This window comes from Juglans microcarpa x Juglans regia, chromosome 8D, assembly GCF_004785595.1.
Source record: "Juglans microcarpa x Juglans regia isolate MS1-56 chromosome 8D, Jm3101_v1.0, whole genome shotgun sequence".
NCBI lineage: Eukaryota > Viridiplantae > Streptophyta > Magnoliopsida > Fagales > Juglandaceae > Juglans > Juglans microcarpa x Juglans regia.
Window position 1 is genome coordinate 33,801,682 of NC_054608.1, and position 20,994 is coordinate 33,822,675.

Below are 20,994 nucleotides of genomic sequence, written 5' to 3' on the forward strand. Positions count from 1 at the left end.
AGTTTTCACATTATAATAATTTAAGGTCTCAATTTTTATAAAATTGATATTTAGATTTTCAAAAAACTAATAATTAAATACTTTTATTAATCTTCCCTTAGAAAATTAACTTTGAAAAGCACTAAATTAAAGCTGTAGATTTACGCTAAAAATCCACTATAACTAACTTTAATAGCGCTTTAGTGATATCAAACAAAAAAGAACTTTTTAATGGTAGAATATTATAACAAAACTCTACGATAAAAATAAAGTAATGCTATTTAAAGGCATTTATTTCATATATCATCTACATGTCATAATTTAATTTGTAATATTTAAATTTTAAAATTTATCTTTTAAATCAAATTATGTCATGTGAATTGTGTATGGTATAAAAGATTTTAAATACAATTATTCATTTTAAGGCCCCGTTTAGATTGAGAAATGAGATAAGATAAGATGAGATATGATGTTTTTAGATGAGTTAAATAAAATATTATTAGAATATTATTTTTTAATATTATTATAATATTATTTTTTAATATTATTATTATTTTCTGATTTGAAAAAATTGTCTCGTATTTTTATTAAGTTTCTAAAAGTTTTTTATGATGTCACTTTGTAAATTTCTGACTCATTATATGTGACCTCTAATTTGTTATTTCAACAAATTTATACAATTGAGAACACTTTGAACAACATGGGTGAGAGTGAGGATGGTATGTTGAAGGGGATGAATATAGAGATAGAATTGAGGCCAACGTAAGATTGCTCATAAATTATTTGATTGAGTAATACCACAAGTTTCATGGGTTAGGTAGTGGAAGATCAAATATGGCCGATAAAAGTTCCTCAACTATTATTGGTGATGACCTGAACTATAATGATTTTGATACAGCTTTAGATCAATATCTTGAGAAGCAAAATAGTTCGGTACTTAACTCGGACATGGATAGGTATTTATCTGATGTAATTGAACTAATAGTACCCGAGTTCGATATTTTGGATTGGTGGAAGAAGAACTCATTTAGATATATCTTCCTTGCGGAGATTGCATGTGATGTATTGGTCATCCTTATTTCCACCATCGCATTCGAGTCTGCATTCAACATTGGTGGACGTGTAATAGACCCATAACCAAGTTCATTAACACCGGAGACTGTCCAAGCACTAATCTGCACACAAAATTGGTTGACATGTGAGCCACTTAGTTCTTGAGATAGAGGAGCATGTAGAAGTAGGGCTACAAATGGTCCGGTCCAGTCCCTTTGGATGTTTGGTCCGGTCCGGTCCTGAAAAATGATGGACCGAATGGTCCAGTCGGTCCGACCTATTTTTTTTCTTTTTTATTTTTTTAAATAATTAATAAAAAAATTATTTAAAATACTAAATTAAATTAAATGACTTATTAATGTGGATTATGTAACAAACTCAATAAAAAAAAATATTTAATATGGTCAATGATAATAAATTAGATGAAAACAATATTATTAATTTATATAATTACTATATAATTAACTAATTGATATTATATATTAGTTAATTCAGAGAATATTAACAAGTGTTAATAACATATTTAAAATTTTATATTGTTAATAGTGATAGGTTAGACGAAGATATATATAAAATATTGTTAAATTATAGAATATTAACAAATATTAATAACATATTTAAAATTTTATATTGTTAATTGTACAATTATTATATAAAAAATATATATAAATTTTTTTTTTCATTCTGTCCGGTTCGGAAAAACCCTGGACCGTGGACCGGACCGAAACTTTTCAATCCTCTAAAATGTGGACCGGACCGGACCGATCTCAGTCCCGGACCGGACCGATCTCAGTCCTGGACCGGACCGGTCTCAGTCTCGGTTCGGTCCGGTCCAGACCGAAACGGTCGGTCCGTTCGGTCCGACCGGACCGTTTATCACCCCTATGTAGAAGGCATTGACATTGAAGGTAAACACTTTTATTTGTTAATTTTGATTTTTTATTACTAATTTATCCATTTAATTTAACCTTTATATTTTTTTCCTGCTTAAGATAACCATCTTCCTTTAACTTTAGCAACTTAAGAAACTTCAACTTAACTCTCTTCTTAAGGTTTCCTTTATTTCTGTAATAATTCATTGGAATTGATATTGTGCTTAAGAATTTTACATATATGAAACTCATTTGTGCATTTAATATTTTTAGTATGAGCCATTCATAGAACATGAATATGAGAGTACTCCTAGAAGAAAGAGGAGACTTTTTCTTGGTGGTGAGATCACTAAGATGGAGGGAAAAATTAAGGATGTCTACGATAAGTAAGTCTGTACTAACCTTGACTATTTTGTGATGGATAATTTGTGAAATATTGTTGGGCTTTTTTATTAATTTGATCAACTTCGAATGTGTTCAGTAATGATATTTTACTTAAGGTTTTTGAACATATTTTTAGTAATGCGCGCATACTCATATAAAGAGAAACACATAAATCAACATGCCCCTATACATTTCCTGGCTCTGCCATTGTGCATCTGAGTACTCATGATATATCAATTTGGTATCATTATTGTAGATCTCTCGATCAGAACTGAATATTTATAAAATATATATATATATATATATATATATATATATATATATATATATTGCTCTTAAACGTATTCTTGTAGATCTCTCGATTTGGTATCATTCTTGTATTAAATTTGGGTTGTGGTTATTATGCAGGAGGAACACACAAAAATCCAAGCAAACATAGAGATTAGAGAATATCTACATGGTCTCACATGCTCCACTTGATGAATATGGTGAGATTTCATGAACAGAAATAAACCTAATTTTCTATTATCTTTGTTGATTATCTCCTCAAATAACTGTAGAAGAATCAGTCATCTTTTCTGCTTGGTTGCGTTTGTCTCCTGATATAGACCCAAGAACTAAAGCTGTAAGACAATAATTATTATAGTGTCTTTGTGAGGTTTTGTTTCAAGTTTTCCTCTCTTATTCTTTTTGACTTATTGCTTCTAATCATTATAGTTTTTATTTTTCTGCTGTAATTGATGTTGTTGGCAGTTTACAGAGATTTAGTCCAGCAGAAAATTTTCCAAACTGGTCATCACCAGATCAAGGTGAAAGAAATCAATTTTTTCCTTCAATTCTAGATTCAAGATATGAAGACTAATGCATATTAGAATCGACCAGAATGATCTCGAAAATATTCAACAATGTTATTTATTTTGCATTGTTTTGTATTAGTTTAATTAGTGTGATGTATTATTATTTATTTTGTTCTTTGTAAATTTATGTTTTGCATTGTAATGTAACAACAATATTATCTATTTTGTATTTTATTTATTTTGTTCTTTGTAAATTTATGTTTTGCATTGTAATGTAACAACAATATTATCTATTTTGTATTTTTATTTATTTTGTTATTTAATTTATTTTTTTATAAATTAATTTTAGAAATTGTTTAAATTATTTTTAAAAAATAATCTAGACAATTTAAGCATTATTTAACTGGATTATAATCGGATTTAACCCAGATATTCGGCAATTTAAGCATGTTTTAAAGTTTTAAAGTCTTTAAAAAAATTAAAAACTAGATTATAACGGATTGAATCCAGTTATCTGTCCGGATTAAATTTTCAACAAATAACTGTCCGATCTTTTAAATTCGAATTCGAATACTGTTTGGCCAGATATCTGAATCCGGATCCAGATGCACGCCCTTAGATTGAGATGACTTCTCAATCTCCCCACTCTATTCATGGTTTGTCTGTGGGATGACAATCTCTAGAAATAATTTTACCAGAAATAACTTCAGCAATCAAACAAAACTCTCCTCTCCTTAAAGAGACGTATCGACCATTGATGTGAAGATCTTCAGTTTCCTCGTCAGTCAAGGAAATACAACTCTTCATCCATTATTGACCTTGTCCCACCCAAACTCAACTTCCTCTCGCAGTAGCCTTGAAGAAGACTTCCAACTTTCTTTTTGTTACTATGTTTTTTAACTGCAAAACAATGCGTGCGAAATGCAATTGTTGTCAAATAAAAAGTTTTTATTTTTTAATATGACTTAATCTAATTATGTAATTTTTTTTTGAAAAATTATATTTGTAGTTATGTAACGCAAAAGTGCCGTTTAATTTTTTTTAAAAAATAAATAAATACGAGATTTATATAAAAATAATTAATTTTTTATAATAAATTTTATTTTTTAAAAAATATTATGCAATCCTTACATACTTCACAAATATTTAACAATTTTTTTTTTTTTTTATACGTAGGTAACAATTCACTTTATATAATCCTTCTGGTTTTCACCGGAAAATGAAACAAGTCAAAAGTCCCGACAGACGCCCACCCAGACCTTTTACATCGGAACATTTTAAAAAAACAGCAGACGTATATATAGCGGAACCTTCCCACATGGTGTTTATATGATACCCTTTTCCTCTCTGTCTCTCTCTCTCTGTGTGGTTGTTTTAGTTTATTTTTTTCCCCTTTGGTTTGTAGGTTTCTCGGGCCCCCAAGGAAACGCAGGTATTTCCTTTCCCTTCTCCCGATTCCTTCAAATTCCCTACTTTTAATAAAGTTTATTGATCCAATTATCACAGATTTTGTGGCGACTTTCCTTTTTTTTGATGTATTGATTTGATGAATCTGATTTCTGTTTCTGGTAAATTATGAATTTTAATTCATCTCGCCTTAGGGATTATAAGCATACATGTAGATGTTATGGGGTTTTACTCCGTGATCGTTTAACTGGGGGAAAAGGGAATCAAATTGCGAACCTGGTGCCGATTGGGGTTTGCATGGCCTCTCCGATCTCTCTCTCTCTCTCTGAACTTTGATTTCTCGCGGAGGAATTTTATTAATAGCGCCTCAATTCTCAGGTTGTTTGCCTATAAAAATGGGTAAAGAGCATAAAAATTGAAACGTTAACGCCAGGCTTATGATATGTATACATATTGGGCTTGTTATGCATGTTATATGAGAATCCTTCGTCTTAGATATGTGATTCTATAGATGTTTCTTCGATCCAAAATCTGGGAAAGAAAAAAAGAAGATATTAAATTTAATTTTAATTTTAAATTTGTGTTCTCCTTTAGCTTTTGATAGATTTTTTTTTTTTTCCTTATCTCCTTTCTTTCCAATACATATTTGAATTCCTGGGTCTCATAGTCTTATGCGTTTTTGGATTTGATTGTAGGTATATACGAGTGTAGGAGATGTTAGAGCAGTTACTGATATTTACTCGAGGAGGATTAATCCTCTGGACATGTAAAGAGCTCGGAAATGCTCTTAAGGGATCACCAATCGACACCTTGATCCGGTCTTGTCTTTTGGAAGAGCGATCCGGTGCAGCATCATACAACTATGATGCCCCAGGTGCCGCTTACACACTCAAATGGACCTTCCATAACGAGCTTGGTCTTGTATTTGTCGCCGTATATCAGCGGATTCTCCATCTGCTGTATGTGGACGATCTGCTTGCAATGGTGAAACAAGAGTTTTCTCAGATTTATGATCCGAAACGGATGTCCTATAGTGATTTCGATGAAACTTTTAGGCAACTGAAAAAGGAGGCCGAGGCTCGGGCTGAGGATTTGAAGAGATCAAAGCAGGTGGTGGGCAAGTCTCTAAATAATAGTAAGAAGCAAGGACATATGCAAAAGGCTGGATTTGAAGGAGTGACTAACAACAAAAGCAGTGAAAGTAATTCCTCCAATGATAGTGAAGACGGTGATGATAGGAAGGGCCGCAAATTGGAGAATGGGCACTCCAATGGTAATTATGTTCATAATGAAGAGTCTAAGTTTAATGGTCGTGCTAATGGTAGAGAAAATGGGAGTTCGAATGCTGGGGCTTTTGATGTAAATAAGCTTCAAAAGCTCAGAGCTAAAGGTGGGAAGAAAACTGAACCTGCTGTTAGCAAGGGCTCCAAGGCAGAGCCAAAGAAAAAGATAACAAAAAAGAACAGAGTTTGGGACGATTCACCCCCTCAGGCAAAACTGGATTTTACAGATTCTGTGGGTGAGAATGGAGACAACATAGAGGTTGTTGCAGCAGATCATGGTGAAAGTATGATGGACAAGGAAGAGATATTCAGCAGCGAAAGTGAGGGTGAAGAAGATGAGGAAGTGGGGAAGGACAGCAAGCCTGAAACTAAGAAGAAGGGATGGTTTTCATCAATGTTTCAAAGGTTAGTTTATTTTCAGTCCCTTGGTTATTTTTATGCATTTATGACCTTAAGTTAGAGTGTCTCTGTAATTTTGTTCTTCAAGTTTGTGCTCTGCAGCTTCAGCCATACTTAGTAGAAGGATCTTTCTATTTTCTCCGAGATTTTTTGTCTCCTGAAAAATAAATACATACCGGTTGATCACATCCAGGAGTTTTTGTTTTGATTATTGAATGTGATATTTGGGCAATTATGTATATATTTTTATAGATCACTTAATGTACTTCCTGTGAATCTACTTATTTTTTTTATTTTTCGATTCAGATTGCTCCATTGACCCTTAATCAAGTTTAAATGCCTATGTTACCCCTGAGGAGTTCAACCTCCCCTTCCTCTCCTTCCTATCCTTCCTACAGTTGATCAGTAAAATAAATAAAGTTTTCGTTGATGTATCGAGAGAATTAATTGTTTATTTTTTTCATTTACTTCTTTGTCTCTTTTTTCCTTTTTCAAATCTTGGAGTTTTTGAGGAGTCTTTGTTAAGGTTTATCTTGTTGATGGCTGTAATTTTGGTCTTTGCTTTTGTATTTTAAAGAACCCATGGATCAACTGTCAGCTTTAGGTCTTTAGCACAAAAATGGCCATTCTGTTGCACTGTTGTCTTACCATTTTCATTTTCATTGAAATTATCAAATACATGCTCCATTAATTTATTCACTTTTCTATCCTCAGTATTGCGGGCAAAGCAAATTTGGAGAAGTCAGACCTGGAACCAGCTTTGAGAGCTCTCAAGGATAGGCTTATGACCAAGAATGTGGTATGGTTCTCTTTCAGCTTCAATGATCTACCTGAGTTTCATGTCTATTTTTTTATGTACTTCTCAATCGCACTATGCCTGCTACTTAGAGTTCCATGTTCTAACACTTATAGGCCGAGGAGATAGCAGAGAAACTCTGTGAATCAGTGGCAGCAAGTCTTGAAGGGAAAAAGCTGGCTTCATTCACAAGGATATCTTCGACAGTGCAGGTTTGTGAGTCCATCACTTTTTCTTATCTTACCCATGTGGTTGTGGTCATCTGTAACAAGATTAATATCATGGGCTTGAACCAATGACTGCAGGCAGCAATGGAAGAAGCTCTTGTACGTATTTTAACTCCTAGGCGCTCTATTGACATATTGAGGGACGTGCATGCTGCAAAGGAACAAGGGAAGCCTTATGTCGTTGTTTTTGTCGGTGTTAATGGAGTTGGGAAATCTACTAATCTAGCCAAGGTAAAGCCATCGTTTTTTGAAATGGTAAATGGAGCTGGGAGATTTATCTGAATTATTTAAATGAAAAAAAAAAAAAAAACATTTAGTGAAGCTGTGAGATTTACTAATCTAGTTAAGATTAAGCTTAATCCCTAGTTGCCTGTAGTAGATGATGCAATTTTTTTTTTTTTTCCCGTATATACATACATTGGTCCTGTTGAGGACACATTATATGGAATGACTTTTGATCAGAGAGTTTCTTTCACCTTTGCAGGTTGCCTACTGGCTTCTGCAGCATCAGGTCAGTGTCATGATGGCTGCTTGTGACACATTCCGATCTGGAGCTGTTGAGCAGCTGCGGACTCATGCACGAAGGCTCCAGGTATGACAATTGATGTTTCAGCCAATGGTTATCAGATATCTGGCTTCTTTAATTGGAAAGGGTTTCTGTTTCTGCAATAATTGTACAAGTAATACAAGCTGGATGGTGATAACTGAGTTTTTGATATTTTCCTTTGTAAGATCCCTATATTTGAGAAGGGATATGAGAAAGATCCTGCAATTGTAGCAAAAGAAGCGATCCAGGAGGCTACACACAATGGTTCTGATGTGGTTCTCGTTGACACAGCTGGTCGAATGCAGGTATCACACTTACCTAGGATTATCGCATAAATATTTTCTAGTTATCGGCTTCATGTACTAATAATGAACCTTATTATTAGTACATGTCTGTTCTTACCCCGCTGTCTACCTTTGATACATGTACTAATGATGAACCTTTGATACTTTACTTTTCAGGATAATGAACCATTGATGAGAGCACTCTCAAAGCTTATTTACCTTAACAATCCGGATCTGGTCTTGTTTGTTGGAGAGGCACTGGTTGGAAATGATGCCGTTGATCAACTTTCAAAGTTTAATCAGGTTTAATTTTCATGTTTAGGATGGTCTTCTATTGTGCCAACTTTTTTTTTTTTTCTTTTCCAGATTATTTGCTCCTATTATATCCTCTAACTTAGTTATTGTCATCTATGCTTCTTTGTGCTTGCAGAAATTAGCGGACCTTTCGCCTTCACCCAATCCAAGATTGATAGATGGGATCTTGCTCACTAAATTTGATACTATTGATGATAAGGTAGATACTCTTCACACGAAATGGAGTTATGGAATTTTGGATGGCTTGATTGCCTCCATCATGTTCAGTGGTTAAGTCTGATGTATGGATTGAAATTCATGTTGTAGGTTGGAGCTGCACTTTCAATGGTTTACATATCTGGTGCCCCGGTCATGTTTGTTGGCTGTGGACAGTCATATACAGATCTCAAGAAACTCAATGTCAAATCGATAGTCAAGACCCTCCTTAAATGACCATATGTGTTAGTTTCATCTTCTTTGTGTGATCTGTCTTTTATGAACATGTATGGTGTTGCTGAACTTCTGTTTCATTCCTCATGAGTCCATGAACTTGTTGGAGGTGAATCGTTCGCTTGCATCTGTTGCTTATTTTATAGTTATCTCATTTGTTATTACTGTGTCTATCTCTCCCTCCCTGGCAAGGCTTCTCTCCCTTTCAAGTAAAGGGGCTGCTACAGCCACCACCGAGAATCCTCTCTGACAGGGTTTTTTTTTTTTTTTTGGTCCTTTTAGCAAACATTTTTTAAACTCCTTAAACATTTTTAAAAAATAAATAAAATCGCACTTATTAAAAATCACTACTTTAATCATTAAGTGCCAAAAAGAAAAACGACGACGACAACAACCCAGGAAAATTGTCGGTAGCCACTCTGGTGAGCGTTGCATTTTCCTTAAAGTAAAATGGATAGTATTCATCGTGTAAAATATAGGGAATTTTGGACATTCACATACCTATTGTTTTAATTATTAGTGGCCCTTTTCATGCAAAATCCACGGGTTTGAAATTTGTTCTTTTATTGCCACCGGTGTTCAAGAACAAAATCCTTTACAGAGTTTTTCGCAAGCGTATATCAAGTAATCTACGAAAACAAATTTTCAGTTCGATAGTCTTTAAAAACTATTTACACCCAAGAGAATTCGAACTATAGACATGGAGGAAGCATACTATCAAGACTAATGCTTTTTTCACTTGAGCCAAATCTCGAGGTTCGGTTTGAAATTGAGCCCTCCTCCCTCCCTCCCTCCCTCCCTCAATTACTAAAAATAAATTGAGTTATTCCCACTCATTACTAGAAATAGGCTTTGTTTGTTATCACAATTTTTTTGAACTCATCTTATTTAATTATTATAAATTTTTCAAGTTTCGATACAAAATAAAATAAATAATTCAACTTTTTCAAATCTCAAAATAAAAATAATATTAAAAAATATATTTTAATAATATTTTATTCAATTTTTAATTTTTATCTCAATTCGTCTTGCGAAAACAAACTAGGCAAAACCTATATCGATCATCTCCTCCTTAGAAACAATGTCAATTGCGGACCCCTTCAAAACCACCTTTAAATAAATTACCATCAAACCGCGAACCAAAACTTGTTGGAGCCACCGCAAGGCCTTCTAACAAATGTAATGATATATACACAATACATTGCATAATATATTATACAATAATGTTATAAAGTGAGGTTATTATTATAAAATAATGTTACTTTTATAAGATGTTTTATAAAAATATCATTTATTAAAAATATAGTTGTGTAAAATGTTGTAAAAAATATTCTGTTTAAATCATTTTCCTTTTCCTTCTAACAATGGCCTTCAGCTCTGCTTATAAATAGAATGGCCTTGACCCTATCAAGTTTCACCTTGGTGCTCCCATCCTTGTATACAGCTCCACGACTCAAAATACTGCAGCCCTCGTGGTCTTTTTCACTCACTTGAATCACAGAGTCCTTGCTTAGATCATATTTCAAAACTGTAAATCCCTGATAATGAGGATGCAGTTTTTCAAAACAAATGAACCAGACCTAGCCGTTGTGGCTTGTTCTGAAAGTATGTTCTGAGTCGACCTGTCATTATAACGTTCGAGTTCTGTTGGATGCCCATTTTCTCACGGAACCATTCTTCTTTTTGCTCATAATCGAGAGAGAGAGAGAGAGAGAGAGAGAGAGAGAGAGAGAGAGAGAAGGCACCTTCAACTAATGAATTCAACTCTTTGCATATTATTAATGTGAAGTCTCAAATTTGGAACGTATAGAGCTAACGTGTGTTGCCTAGATACCTCGAGAAACTCAATATCCCTTGTTTGCAAGTTTACTGGGCATTTCCGACTCCTATTTCTCCATCTTCGAAAGTTTTCAAACTTTCAACCAAAATATAAAGAAAAAATACTTTACACACAAAATATTTACATAAAAATAATCTTATAAACTGACGTGATTTGATGTGATTTATCAGATTATAAAATTATTTTTATTATAAAATAAATCTGATAAATCACATAAAAGTACATCAATTTATAAGATTATTTTTATATAATCGTGAGCATAACACTCTTCAAATATAAATTGTTCATCTGATTACTGTGGATTGTATTATCCCTTCTTTTTGCACTTTTTTCAACTCTTCATGTAAAAAAAACAGGGCATCCTTATTTAATGGCCCCCCAAGTTAGGAAATACATAGTCATTGGTGGCTCCATGTTCTGTACTTATTCCAGTTTCATCGTTTGCAGTGTTAAAGAGTTTTTCTATGAATTGATTGCAACCAAACCATTACCTTTGAAATATTGAAATGGAATCTATCTATTGATAGAAAAATTAAGGCTTCTAGTGTGTGCGCTTTTTTTGGCAAATCTAATATGCAATTAATGGTATTCCAATTCCTCTACTTCTGTAAAATGTTATTGGGAATTTGGCAATTTGTAAAATGTTTTTGGGAAGTTGGCCAAAACTTACAGTTGTCGCAACCCATAGTTAATTTATTGCCAGTTGAAAGGGTCAAATCTACTACGTTACATTTTCATTTTTGGCAATAAATGTGTGACATTGCTTCCTTCAAAAAGGGCAACTTTAAGAGCATGGTATGGTACATGAAATTTACTATGTATCAATCACTATTCATTTTTACACTTCACATCTATAATTTTTTAATAGGATGTGATGTATTTTTCATAAGGTATAAAAGTGTTTTTCATAAGGTGTGAGCTGTAGGGTGGTGAATAGTAACTAATGAGAATAATTTTCATGGTACATTATTATTAGAAAAAAAAATTTTGAGATGGGTTCAAACTTATTTTAAATGTTTTGGATTGTGAATATCAAATTTAGATATAAAGATGAATCTTACAAATTAAATCTTATCATTTAAGTTATATGGATGGTATACTCTACACACCGATTTGAGAATAGAATAACTCAAAAATATACTTCTAGCGATGATCCCTACGGGTTATTTCTATCAAAGATCAAGACAAATTTGATATTAATTATAATGTTATGCCAGGTTTTCTAATACTACGCATCATCCCTTTTACTATCATTTTCTTATCATCTCATGATGTGACATTAAATGATTAGAGACTAATTCTTATATTTTACTTGCTGGCCTATAATTTAATGACATGTCGAGAAAATGATAATAAAAATAATGATGAATAAATTTTTCCTTTCTCTAAATAAAAACATGAAGATAGTGAAATTGAAAATATCCAATAAAAGCATTAGAACATTTTGTTAAGATGCTTCTTGACGATTTTTATTGGAGTTTTCAATGGTAATCCTTTAATCCATCTTTGAACTACAACAAACTTCTTTTTTTCATAATTATTTTCTCAATAAATAAATCAATATGGGTGTAAACCGCAAAACCTTTAATCCATTTTTTTCCTCATTATTTCTTCAAGGGTAGTGCTAGTGTGCTGTCCAGTTTTGATCGTTGGGCATGCCTACTAGTACAAATTTTACTTTTTAATTTTTTTTGTTCTTTTTTTCTTTACATTTTTTTAACATATTTAAATATTTTTAAAAAATAAAAAGTATATCAATATACTAATAATCACTTTTTTAATCAGTAAATAAAATAAAAATAATAAAAATAAAATAAATATATGGCCAATCAAAATGATAAGACAAAATGAGCCGGCGTAATAGTATTATTCTTTCTTCAAATAATGGTTCCAATTCAATAAGATTTTTATTGGGAATTTTCAACCTATTTTCTTGTACCTTAATTTTATTTGAATAACTCAATCCAAAAAAATTAATTGCATGGGACATGAAGATAGCTACCAGTAACGTACTACCTTCGCTTAGATTCCCTGAATAACGCCTGGATTTTCTTTAAGTAAACTGTTTTGACTAATTTTTCAGTATTAGGTTTGAGATGTTATAGAATTTTTAGGGTATTTATCAGATTAGGTTTTTAAAATCTAAACCATTTTTAAAAAAAAAAATCATTATCAATTCAATAATTTCATTTTAAATCCGAAATTTTGTAGCTCACAATTATTTTAAAAATATTTTACTTAAATTTTGATAAATTTGTGTTGAAAAAAGCAAAACTTTTAATATTTCGAAAATAGAAAGAAAAAGGAAAAAAAGAAAAAAGATTATTCATATTTAAGAGTTAAGCTGAATCGGGCTCTGTTTAAGCAGTTGCGTTTCTTACACGTGGCACCCATGAACAGCTTCGACTACTCCGAACTGACACCACGTTCCCAAGTCTCGAACCGCACCTAAGGGCTATAAGAACGTCAAAGCCCTGCCTCTGTCTCGCACCAGTATTGATTAGTCAGTTTCGTTGTTTGTGAGTGCATCAATGGCTTCCTTGAGAACTATTCTTCCAGTTCTGACTCTCTTGTTTCTGTTCTGTAGCTTCTCTGAAGCCAGAGATTTTCTGGTTGGAGGCAAGGAAAATTCATGGGCTAGTCCATCTTCTGCAAACTCTCTCATTCAGTGGGCTGAGAAAACTCGATTCAGAGTTGGCGATTTTCTCGGTGATTTCTCATCCCAGTTCTCTTTTTCCCTTTACTTTTTGTACTTGTACCGTCGCTTCAAATTTAGCTCCGTCTTCTTTCCTTAAAGCTTGCATCTTTGATGCCATTTCCACTCCTTTTAACAATTTGTTTGCATGATTTTCCATCTGGGTTTTTTATTTTCTTGTACATTTTCCTGCAATCTATAATTTCTAAAACGACTTGCAATATGACTTGTTTTCCATATGGGTTTTGAAGGGAAATTGTTTTCCATCTTCATCTTTATTTCACTCCTAAAATTAATTTCCTGGATTTCTTGACTTTGATCAGTCTTCAACTACGATCCCAACACTGACTCAGTACTGCAAGTGACAAGGGAGGAATACGAGAACTGCAGCAACTCGAACCCAGTAAAAGAATACAAGGGCGGAAAAACCAAGGTTGAGTTGGACAGGTCAGGACCATTCTATTTCATCAGTAAAGCTGAGGGGAAGTGTAAGAAGGGCCAGAGGCTGACTGTGATTGTGCTGTCTCATGGACACCGGGCCCCAGGGCATTCTCCACTGCCGGCACCGGAACTAGCTCCGCCATCACTTCCTTCGGAACTAGCTCCGACGGCACTGGCTCCAGCACCGCTGGGTGGCGGTGCTAATGGAGTAAGGTGTGGGTTTATTAGTCTCCTCGTTGGAATAGTGAGTTTGGTGGGGATGATCTTGAATTGAGGAAATGGAGAGAATGGGCAGATGTGAGGTTTTAGTATTCTTAATAATATAATAGGATTTAGTATTTATTATTTTGGGTTTTTTTTTTTTTTAATTATTGGGTTTGAATGATGTAAGTAGAAGAGTGATGTGAACTTTGATCAGTAGTGTTTTGAAGTTACAGTATGTGAGAGGTTCAGCAGTACCCATGACTCGTTTTGGTTTTCTATATGCATATTGTTTTGGAATTTGAATCATGTTTGAGCATTTGATCAAACTTTATTTTGATAAATCTTGTTATATTCTTCAATATGTGATGAAGATCTCTCCAACTCTCCAATCAAATGAATCTCTCCAACTCAACTAATTACCCTCAGAGAACCAACGAAATCTCCTAGAAAAATAGTTAAATTGGCAACAAAATGAGAATAATTATTATGACATCTTGAAATATGGAAATTTACACTTGTTTTATGAATGACATTCTGCATCAAATTATATTAGTTATTATATCAATTTATAAGTTTTAATTTTGTAAAATTTGTTTGTGATTAAAGCATTTCTCGTATATTTTTATGAAATTATCGTTTATTTTTATAAAATTTTTTATGATTAAAATATTTTTATGTATAAATTAATATTTATATAAATGGTACTGATATTTCAAGTTACTCGTAACGCTCTACGAGAGAAGTAGAGCTATTAGTGCCATATGCATGGGTGCATGCATTACAGTTGCAATTAAGGACTTATTTGTTTTCACAATTTATTTTAACTCATCTTATTTAATCATTATAATTTTTTTAAATTTTTATATAAAATAAAATAAACAATTTAACTTTTTCAAATCTTAAAATAAAAATAATATTAAGAAAATATATTTTAATAATATTTTATTTAACATTTTAATTTTAATCTCAATTCATCTCATCTCGTTTACAAAAATCAGCCGGAGCCTAAGTTAATTGTTGTGAAGAAAGAGAAGACAAAAAAAAAAAAAAAACTGACCCAAAATGAGACCTTTTTCATTTTTTTGTTTTTGTTTTTTGAGACCTTTTTAATTGAATTAGCGTTGACGGTTTCTTTCCTTGGGTCAAAATCAAAACTATAAGATCGAAATATTAGCAACTAATGATTTTTCTCATCTAATATTATCAGATATGAGTTATGTCAAATGATCATGAAGACTAATCAATTACTCGTTTAGATATTAAGAATATTTTAAAAAATTTGTATAAATTTAAAATATTTTGTAAATAATAATTAATAATTTATAAATAATAATAAAATATTTTTAAAAATATCTAGAAGAATTGTATTCGTAATCATGCCTTAATAAATTTGAAATGTTGCATCCCATTACCATATGCATGGACTAAAATATCTGAGATTATTAATTTGTATTCCAGTTGGGGGATGTCATTGTAATTCAACTTGGTCTCTTTCATGCTCGACTTTTTCAAATCATCTGATGTCAATCTGCATATCCATGCGCTAATTAACTACCAGCTATTCTTATTCTAAATAGAAGTTTATCTATATCCATCAAATCAACCACAAGATTACCCTTAACAATTCATCCACAACTTCAGTTTCTTGGTTAAGATTAAATTTAAATTTAATATAAATTTAACTCAGAGAAATAAATATTTTAAGATTAATAAAAATATAAAAATTAACACTATATAGTTATGATAATGTTAACAAAAATTTTATATGTAATCATTTTTACATATTCTTTATATACTTCATTAATGTGATTGATTGGTCTTGGACGAAGCCACTCTTAGATAAGAAATGTTTTGAATTCTGAATTTGTGTCCCGAATAATTTTTTTATTTATTTAATGGTTAAAGAAGTATTTTTTAATAATATAATTAAAAAAATATATGAAAAAATAAAATAAAATATACTGTTCGAGACATTTATTCGGACCACTTTTTCGGTGGCCGCAGCGGAACTCCTCCCAGACCACCTCCCCCCTCTCGCGAGTCGCCAAGAAAATCGCACGGCCATTATCTGACCAAAACCTAGAGCATTCCTCGTGCACGGCCACGCCCAGACCAAACACAATATAGGAGCCCCCCTCTCGCACGGCCACGCCCAGACCGAAGGAGGTATCTTTCCACCATGAACTCCCTTTCTTGAATTTCTTTTTTGTGATAATGGTGATTGCAATTTGGAATGATTTTTGGGTTTGGGTGATTTTTTTTTTATATTCCGTGTAGTTTGGGTTTGGGTATTTTTTGTGATAAGAGAAATTGGGAGTATGTAATTGCGTGCAGAAGACTGGGTTGTAAGAGAGACCCATGAAGCAAGAGGACACTGTATTGGTTAGACGTTTGAACTGTTTACCATTTACCATTTTAATAAATAGAGAACTGCTTGCAGAAGACTGGGTTGGGAGTAGTTTTTTATAGTACTGTTTACAATTTACCAACCATGCATACATGCGCTAAGAAATTTCCTACCATATGAGTTATCGCAAAGAAATTTCAGGTAGACTTAACTTGCAGTACACTGTTTTTTTTTTTTTTTTTCCATTCTTTTATAGTTCATATAGAGTAAGGCAACTTATAAAAAGAATGCTAATTGATCTGGATTAATCAATCATATGAATCTGAAAATTTAAAGAGCATCTGCTAGTCATGCGTGAGAAAACTTGTGTTGTGTTTCTGTATTGGTTCATATACAACATAATACATAATTAGGAATCAGAACACACAAAAATTGAGGAGCTAGTTATAGCTTAAACGTAAACCATCAGCATAGGCATATTGAATTCAATGAGCCATGCGAGTGATGAAAACTTGTGTGCTGTTTCTGTATTGTATGCCAGGCTTGCTTCAAGAACTGATCAATACACTAAGCAACCTGCCATTGTGTTTCTGTATGGTCAATTTGCCAAACTTGGAGGCAGCTTGACATTGTATGCTTGGCCCAACTCTCTTTATATGTTGTATGCTAAATCCCATTCCCAGATGACCTTGTTTGCTTGGACTTACTTTCTTCTATATTTTCCAGCAAATGACAAGTTCGGATTTTCATTCTGGTTCAAGTTCTTGGATTGCAAGAGGGGAAAACAAAGCTAGTTTGGAGAGACCAAAACAAGCGAAACTACTTTGCTATTGTGGCATTCAAGCGAAACTATGAATTGCTGGAAAAGCTAATAATTTCGGTAGAAGATTTTACAATTGTCTAAACTATAAGATCAATAAATAATGTAGATTTTTTGAATGGATTGATTTTCAAAGTGACCAAAACAACTGCTGTAAGATGACGTTGGAGTTAGCTCAACGAAGGAACGAAAGGGTACTTCATGAGCTTGTAGTGATCGAAGAAGCCAAATTTAAAGCAATGGAGAGGAAGTACAAGGGAATCTTGAAAGTGTTGTTCTTGTCATGGTTTAGGTTTATTGTAATTTGTGATGTGATGTTTATGTATCCAAAAAATTACAATTTACTTTGACCAAGACTATTAGCCATGTAACCTGTTGGAATTTTTAGGGCACTTTTTTTTCAGCTTAATGTAATGAACATGTGGTTAATGTAACGGACTTGAAGTGAATGTAATGGACGTGTTTTGAACATGTTGGAATTTTGGACATGTTTTGTTTCAGAATCCGTCTAAAACATGTAGCGTTAAGAATTTGCCCAAAACATGTGGTCAATGTAACGCCCCATGCCATGTAGTATTCAGAATCTGCCCAAAACATGTAGTATTCAGTTATGCCCAAAACATATACACTTCAAAACACATCCAGAATCACATAAAAATGAAGATTCAATATATTCAGTTAGAATTACATAAAAAAAAACCCATAGTTTCAGAATCACATAAAAATAAAGCTTCAATACATTCTTCAGAACTACATAAAACATCTCATTTTCGGTACATTCAGTTACATCCACTCAAAATAAAGAAAGAGAATGACATAAAAGCAACGACCACTTCAATCCACTTCAAAGCTCACAAGCTACTGCATTTTACCTGTCACAATAAAAGAAAGATGGGTTAAATTAACTTTAAGATAAATAGAGGCTAAATTAAATGTTCTTAAATGTCCATGACATGACAAAAGACAAAAAAATACATACAACGTATAAACAAATTTGCACTATGAATCCAAATGTTGCGATATGTTGGGAGTTGTTGGCCCAAGATCCCTACATAAACCACAAGTAATTTTAAACTTGATTAACTTTTTCAATTAAAAACCAATAAAATAGAAATATTTATAAGCTACTATACCTCATTGAAGGACAGTTATTTCTAGCATGTCCCTCATTTTTGCAAATGCCATAACGTTTTTTCTTTGTTGAAGCTGTTTTTTTTGGGTTCTTTGCTCTCAAAGATTTTGGTCGTCTTTTTGTTGGCACCCGTGGATGATCCTGGACTGTTTGTGAAAAGTTCGATTCAACTTGACATCTTAACATATAAGAATCATTGGTTGACTCCCTTTCTACATGATCGTCCATTGCAAGTAATTCTTTGTAGACCTTCTCTAATGCAAGAAAGAGATGGTTGAATTTTCCTCTTGACTGCGACCCAAGTTCGACAATGTCATAAAATTGCATCATCAACTTGCTTTTTCTCATCGTAGGATCATCAGAACATGGTATGTCGGGAATTGGTCGACTCTTAGCATTAATAGTCCATCTTTCTAGAATATAATGTTGTGGCAATCTATCTAGTTTAGATTTCTTGCCAAGAACACATAGGACATCTTGAAAGATCATGAAAGACTTTCTTGTATAAACCATAGCAACCTCCTCTTCAATTTTATGACATGTTTTCAATATCGCCCTCGTAGATTTTGTCCGCACATCCTTCTCTTTCTCTTTAAAATAACGTGCATCTATAGTTTTCTCATACTGATGCACAAAGTCATTAATGATAGTGCTTGAATGAATATAATCCTTGAACAACTTGTTCATGCTTTCACTCCTTTGAATTGTTAACAGGCACAGAATGTTGAACGCAAGTAAGCCGGAACTCACTTTTCCTTTCGGCTATAGAGATTTTGCAGCCAAGTATTTTCTCTAAGCTCATATTTCACTAATAACGAAGTCCATTCCTACTCAAACTCATCAGTTGTAATTGTCTCATGGATGCAATGACAAAAATCTTTTTGAAAGTCCGGAAATTTATTATATACATGAGACAAGTGTTGGGGAAACTTTTGTAAAATGTGCCACAAGCATAACCTATGAGTCGTATTTGAGAGAACCTCTACAATGGCCTTTGTCATTGCCTTGTCATCATTGGTAATTATAGTTGAAGGGACACGTCCAAGCATTGCCTCTTGCCGTGTTCTCAATAACCATATATATGACTCGGTTGTTTCATTAGCTATCAAGGCACAACCAAACATTATAGTTTGATGATGATGGTTAACTCCAGAAAACAACACAAATCGTATATTATAAATATTGGTCAAGTACATGGCATCAAATGTTACAACATCTCCAAAATATTGGTATGAAGTTCTTGATCAAGCATCGACCCAAAAACAATTTCCCATACACCCATCCTTATTAACTTGCATGGAGTACACAAACCCAAGTTTTTTGCATTGCCGATCAAGAAAGTAAGCATATAACCTTTGTGCATCCCATTTTTCAAATAATTTTCTCATTTTGTTTCCCAAATAATTTTCAACATCCTTACCAATAAAACCGGCATTAAAGTCGCCACCTGATTCTTTACTCAACATCGACATTATCTTCCTTGTCGGTACACCAGACTTACTCAAGTACAACAGTTTCAACTTCTGGACAGTTTCCACATGTCGTTATCTCAACTTCATCACTTTCAAAAGAAGAAATTTGATCCTTCCATACAAAATAAACACATTATAAATTCAGTAGTTATAGATTGAAATAAACATGGATTCTCATCGAAGAATCCCAATAATGGCAATGCAAATATTAGTCATTATTTTGTTGACTATTCCCAGCACAAAAGGAGGAAAGAGATCAGAGGAAATGAGTTTTGGCCTCATTTTAAATAACAGTGTCATGATCATAACCAGGGATGGATGGGAAATCAAACGCTAATGTGGAAATTCAAAAGAGTTAAAAGAGTTTATGTAAGCATGCATGATATAAATTAATCATGTAAATGATTGCAGAGTGCAGCACTCATAATTGAAAAATAATTGCTCTTTTGTGATTATCAAGATGAGTGCAGATAGAGATAAGACATGCACCATGGCATGCAACCCTCGAAATGGAACTTTTAAAGCATGCTTTCAATATCGTATTAATGTCGAAAGGTGTTTTGAATGTGGATGGCTTCATCTCACACTTGTTGACTTCACACGTGTTGTTTAAGATAATTCCAAGTTTAACGTTCAACCATTCACTGCAAATGCTTTTAATTGATGACCAGATTGGGACACTTCAAAGGGAGGAAATTTTAATTACCAAGAAAATAAATGCTTATTTATGAAAAAACGTGCTTGCGATGAAAATTGGGTCATGATCGAGCACAAAACTCCTTTAGACTAAGCAATTACTACTAATTGATTCATTGCTCAATCTTTGTAAAGCGGTTCGGCTGTCCGATCTTTTTCTAGTAAGCAAATGAACTACTGCATTTTATTAGAATGAAGAAATATCTGATGAAATATGTGCATGCTTGGCATGCATCAATTACGTGTAGTAGTAGAATCCTGGCACCTACCATTTACAAGTACAGAAAATGCAAGTATCTGTTGAGCAAGAAACTTGAAGAATAAATCACAGTGGTATCAAACATATGATATAAAATAAATATTCTGTCAAATATTTTCTCTCAAACATTCTGTCAAACACCTTTCATGCTGTAATAATTTCACATTTTTTTCTATGTCATGTTCGGCTCAGCTTTCTTAAAACAAAGAAATAATAAGCATTGCACCTCTAGTACTTTAGAGAGGGAGACATAAACACAATATGTGAACAAAAACTGTACTGATATCAGAAGAATGAACAACAAAACTGCCATGTG

At 33.0% G+C, this 20,994-nt stretch overlaps 2 protein-coding genes and 1 long non-coding RNA gene across 3 annotated transcripts; all 3 read left to right on the forward strand.

The window, feature by feature from the left end:
• The first annotated feature begins 1,916 nt into the window (after positions 1-1,916).
• LOC121241809 lies at positions 1,917-2,892 on the forward strand. Its single transcript, XR_005935803.1, has 3 exons — positions 1,917-1,940; positions 2,178-2,290; positions 2,697-2,892. It is a non-coding gene; the product is annotated as an uncharacterized LOC121241809 (long non-coding RNA).
• A 1,470-nt stretch (positions 2,893-4,362) lies between these two features.
• Positions 4,363-8,933, forward strand: LOC121241788 (signal recognition particle receptor subunit alpha homolog). The gene is made up of 10 exons (XM_041139638.1): positions 4,363-4,517; positions 5,188-6,180; positions 6,889-6,973; positions 7,087-7,182; positions 7,276-7,428; positions 7,682-7,789; positions 7,930-8,049; positions 8,206-8,331; positions 8,459-8,542; positions 8,650-8,933. Exons 2-10 carry the CDS (start codon positions 5,207-5,209, stop codon positions 8,773-8,775), a joined length of 1,872 nt encoding a protein of 623 aa, XP_040995572.1. The 5' UTR covers positions 4,363-4,517; positions 5,188-5,206; the 3' UTR covers positions 8,776-8,933.
• A 4,159-nt stretch (positions 8,934-13,092) lies between these two features.
• On the forward strand, positions 13,093-14,258 carry LOC121241791 (early nodulin-like protein 1). Its single transcript, XM_041139642.1, has 2 exons — positions 13,093-13,321; positions 13,631-14,258. Exons 1-2 carry the CDS (start codon positions 13,144-13,146, stop codon positions 14,020-14,022), a joined length of 570 nt encoding a protein of 189 aa, XP_040995576.1. The 5' UTR covers positions 13,093-13,143; the 3' UTR covers positions 14,023-14,258.
• Positions 14,259-20,994: the final 6,736 nt, after the last annotated feature.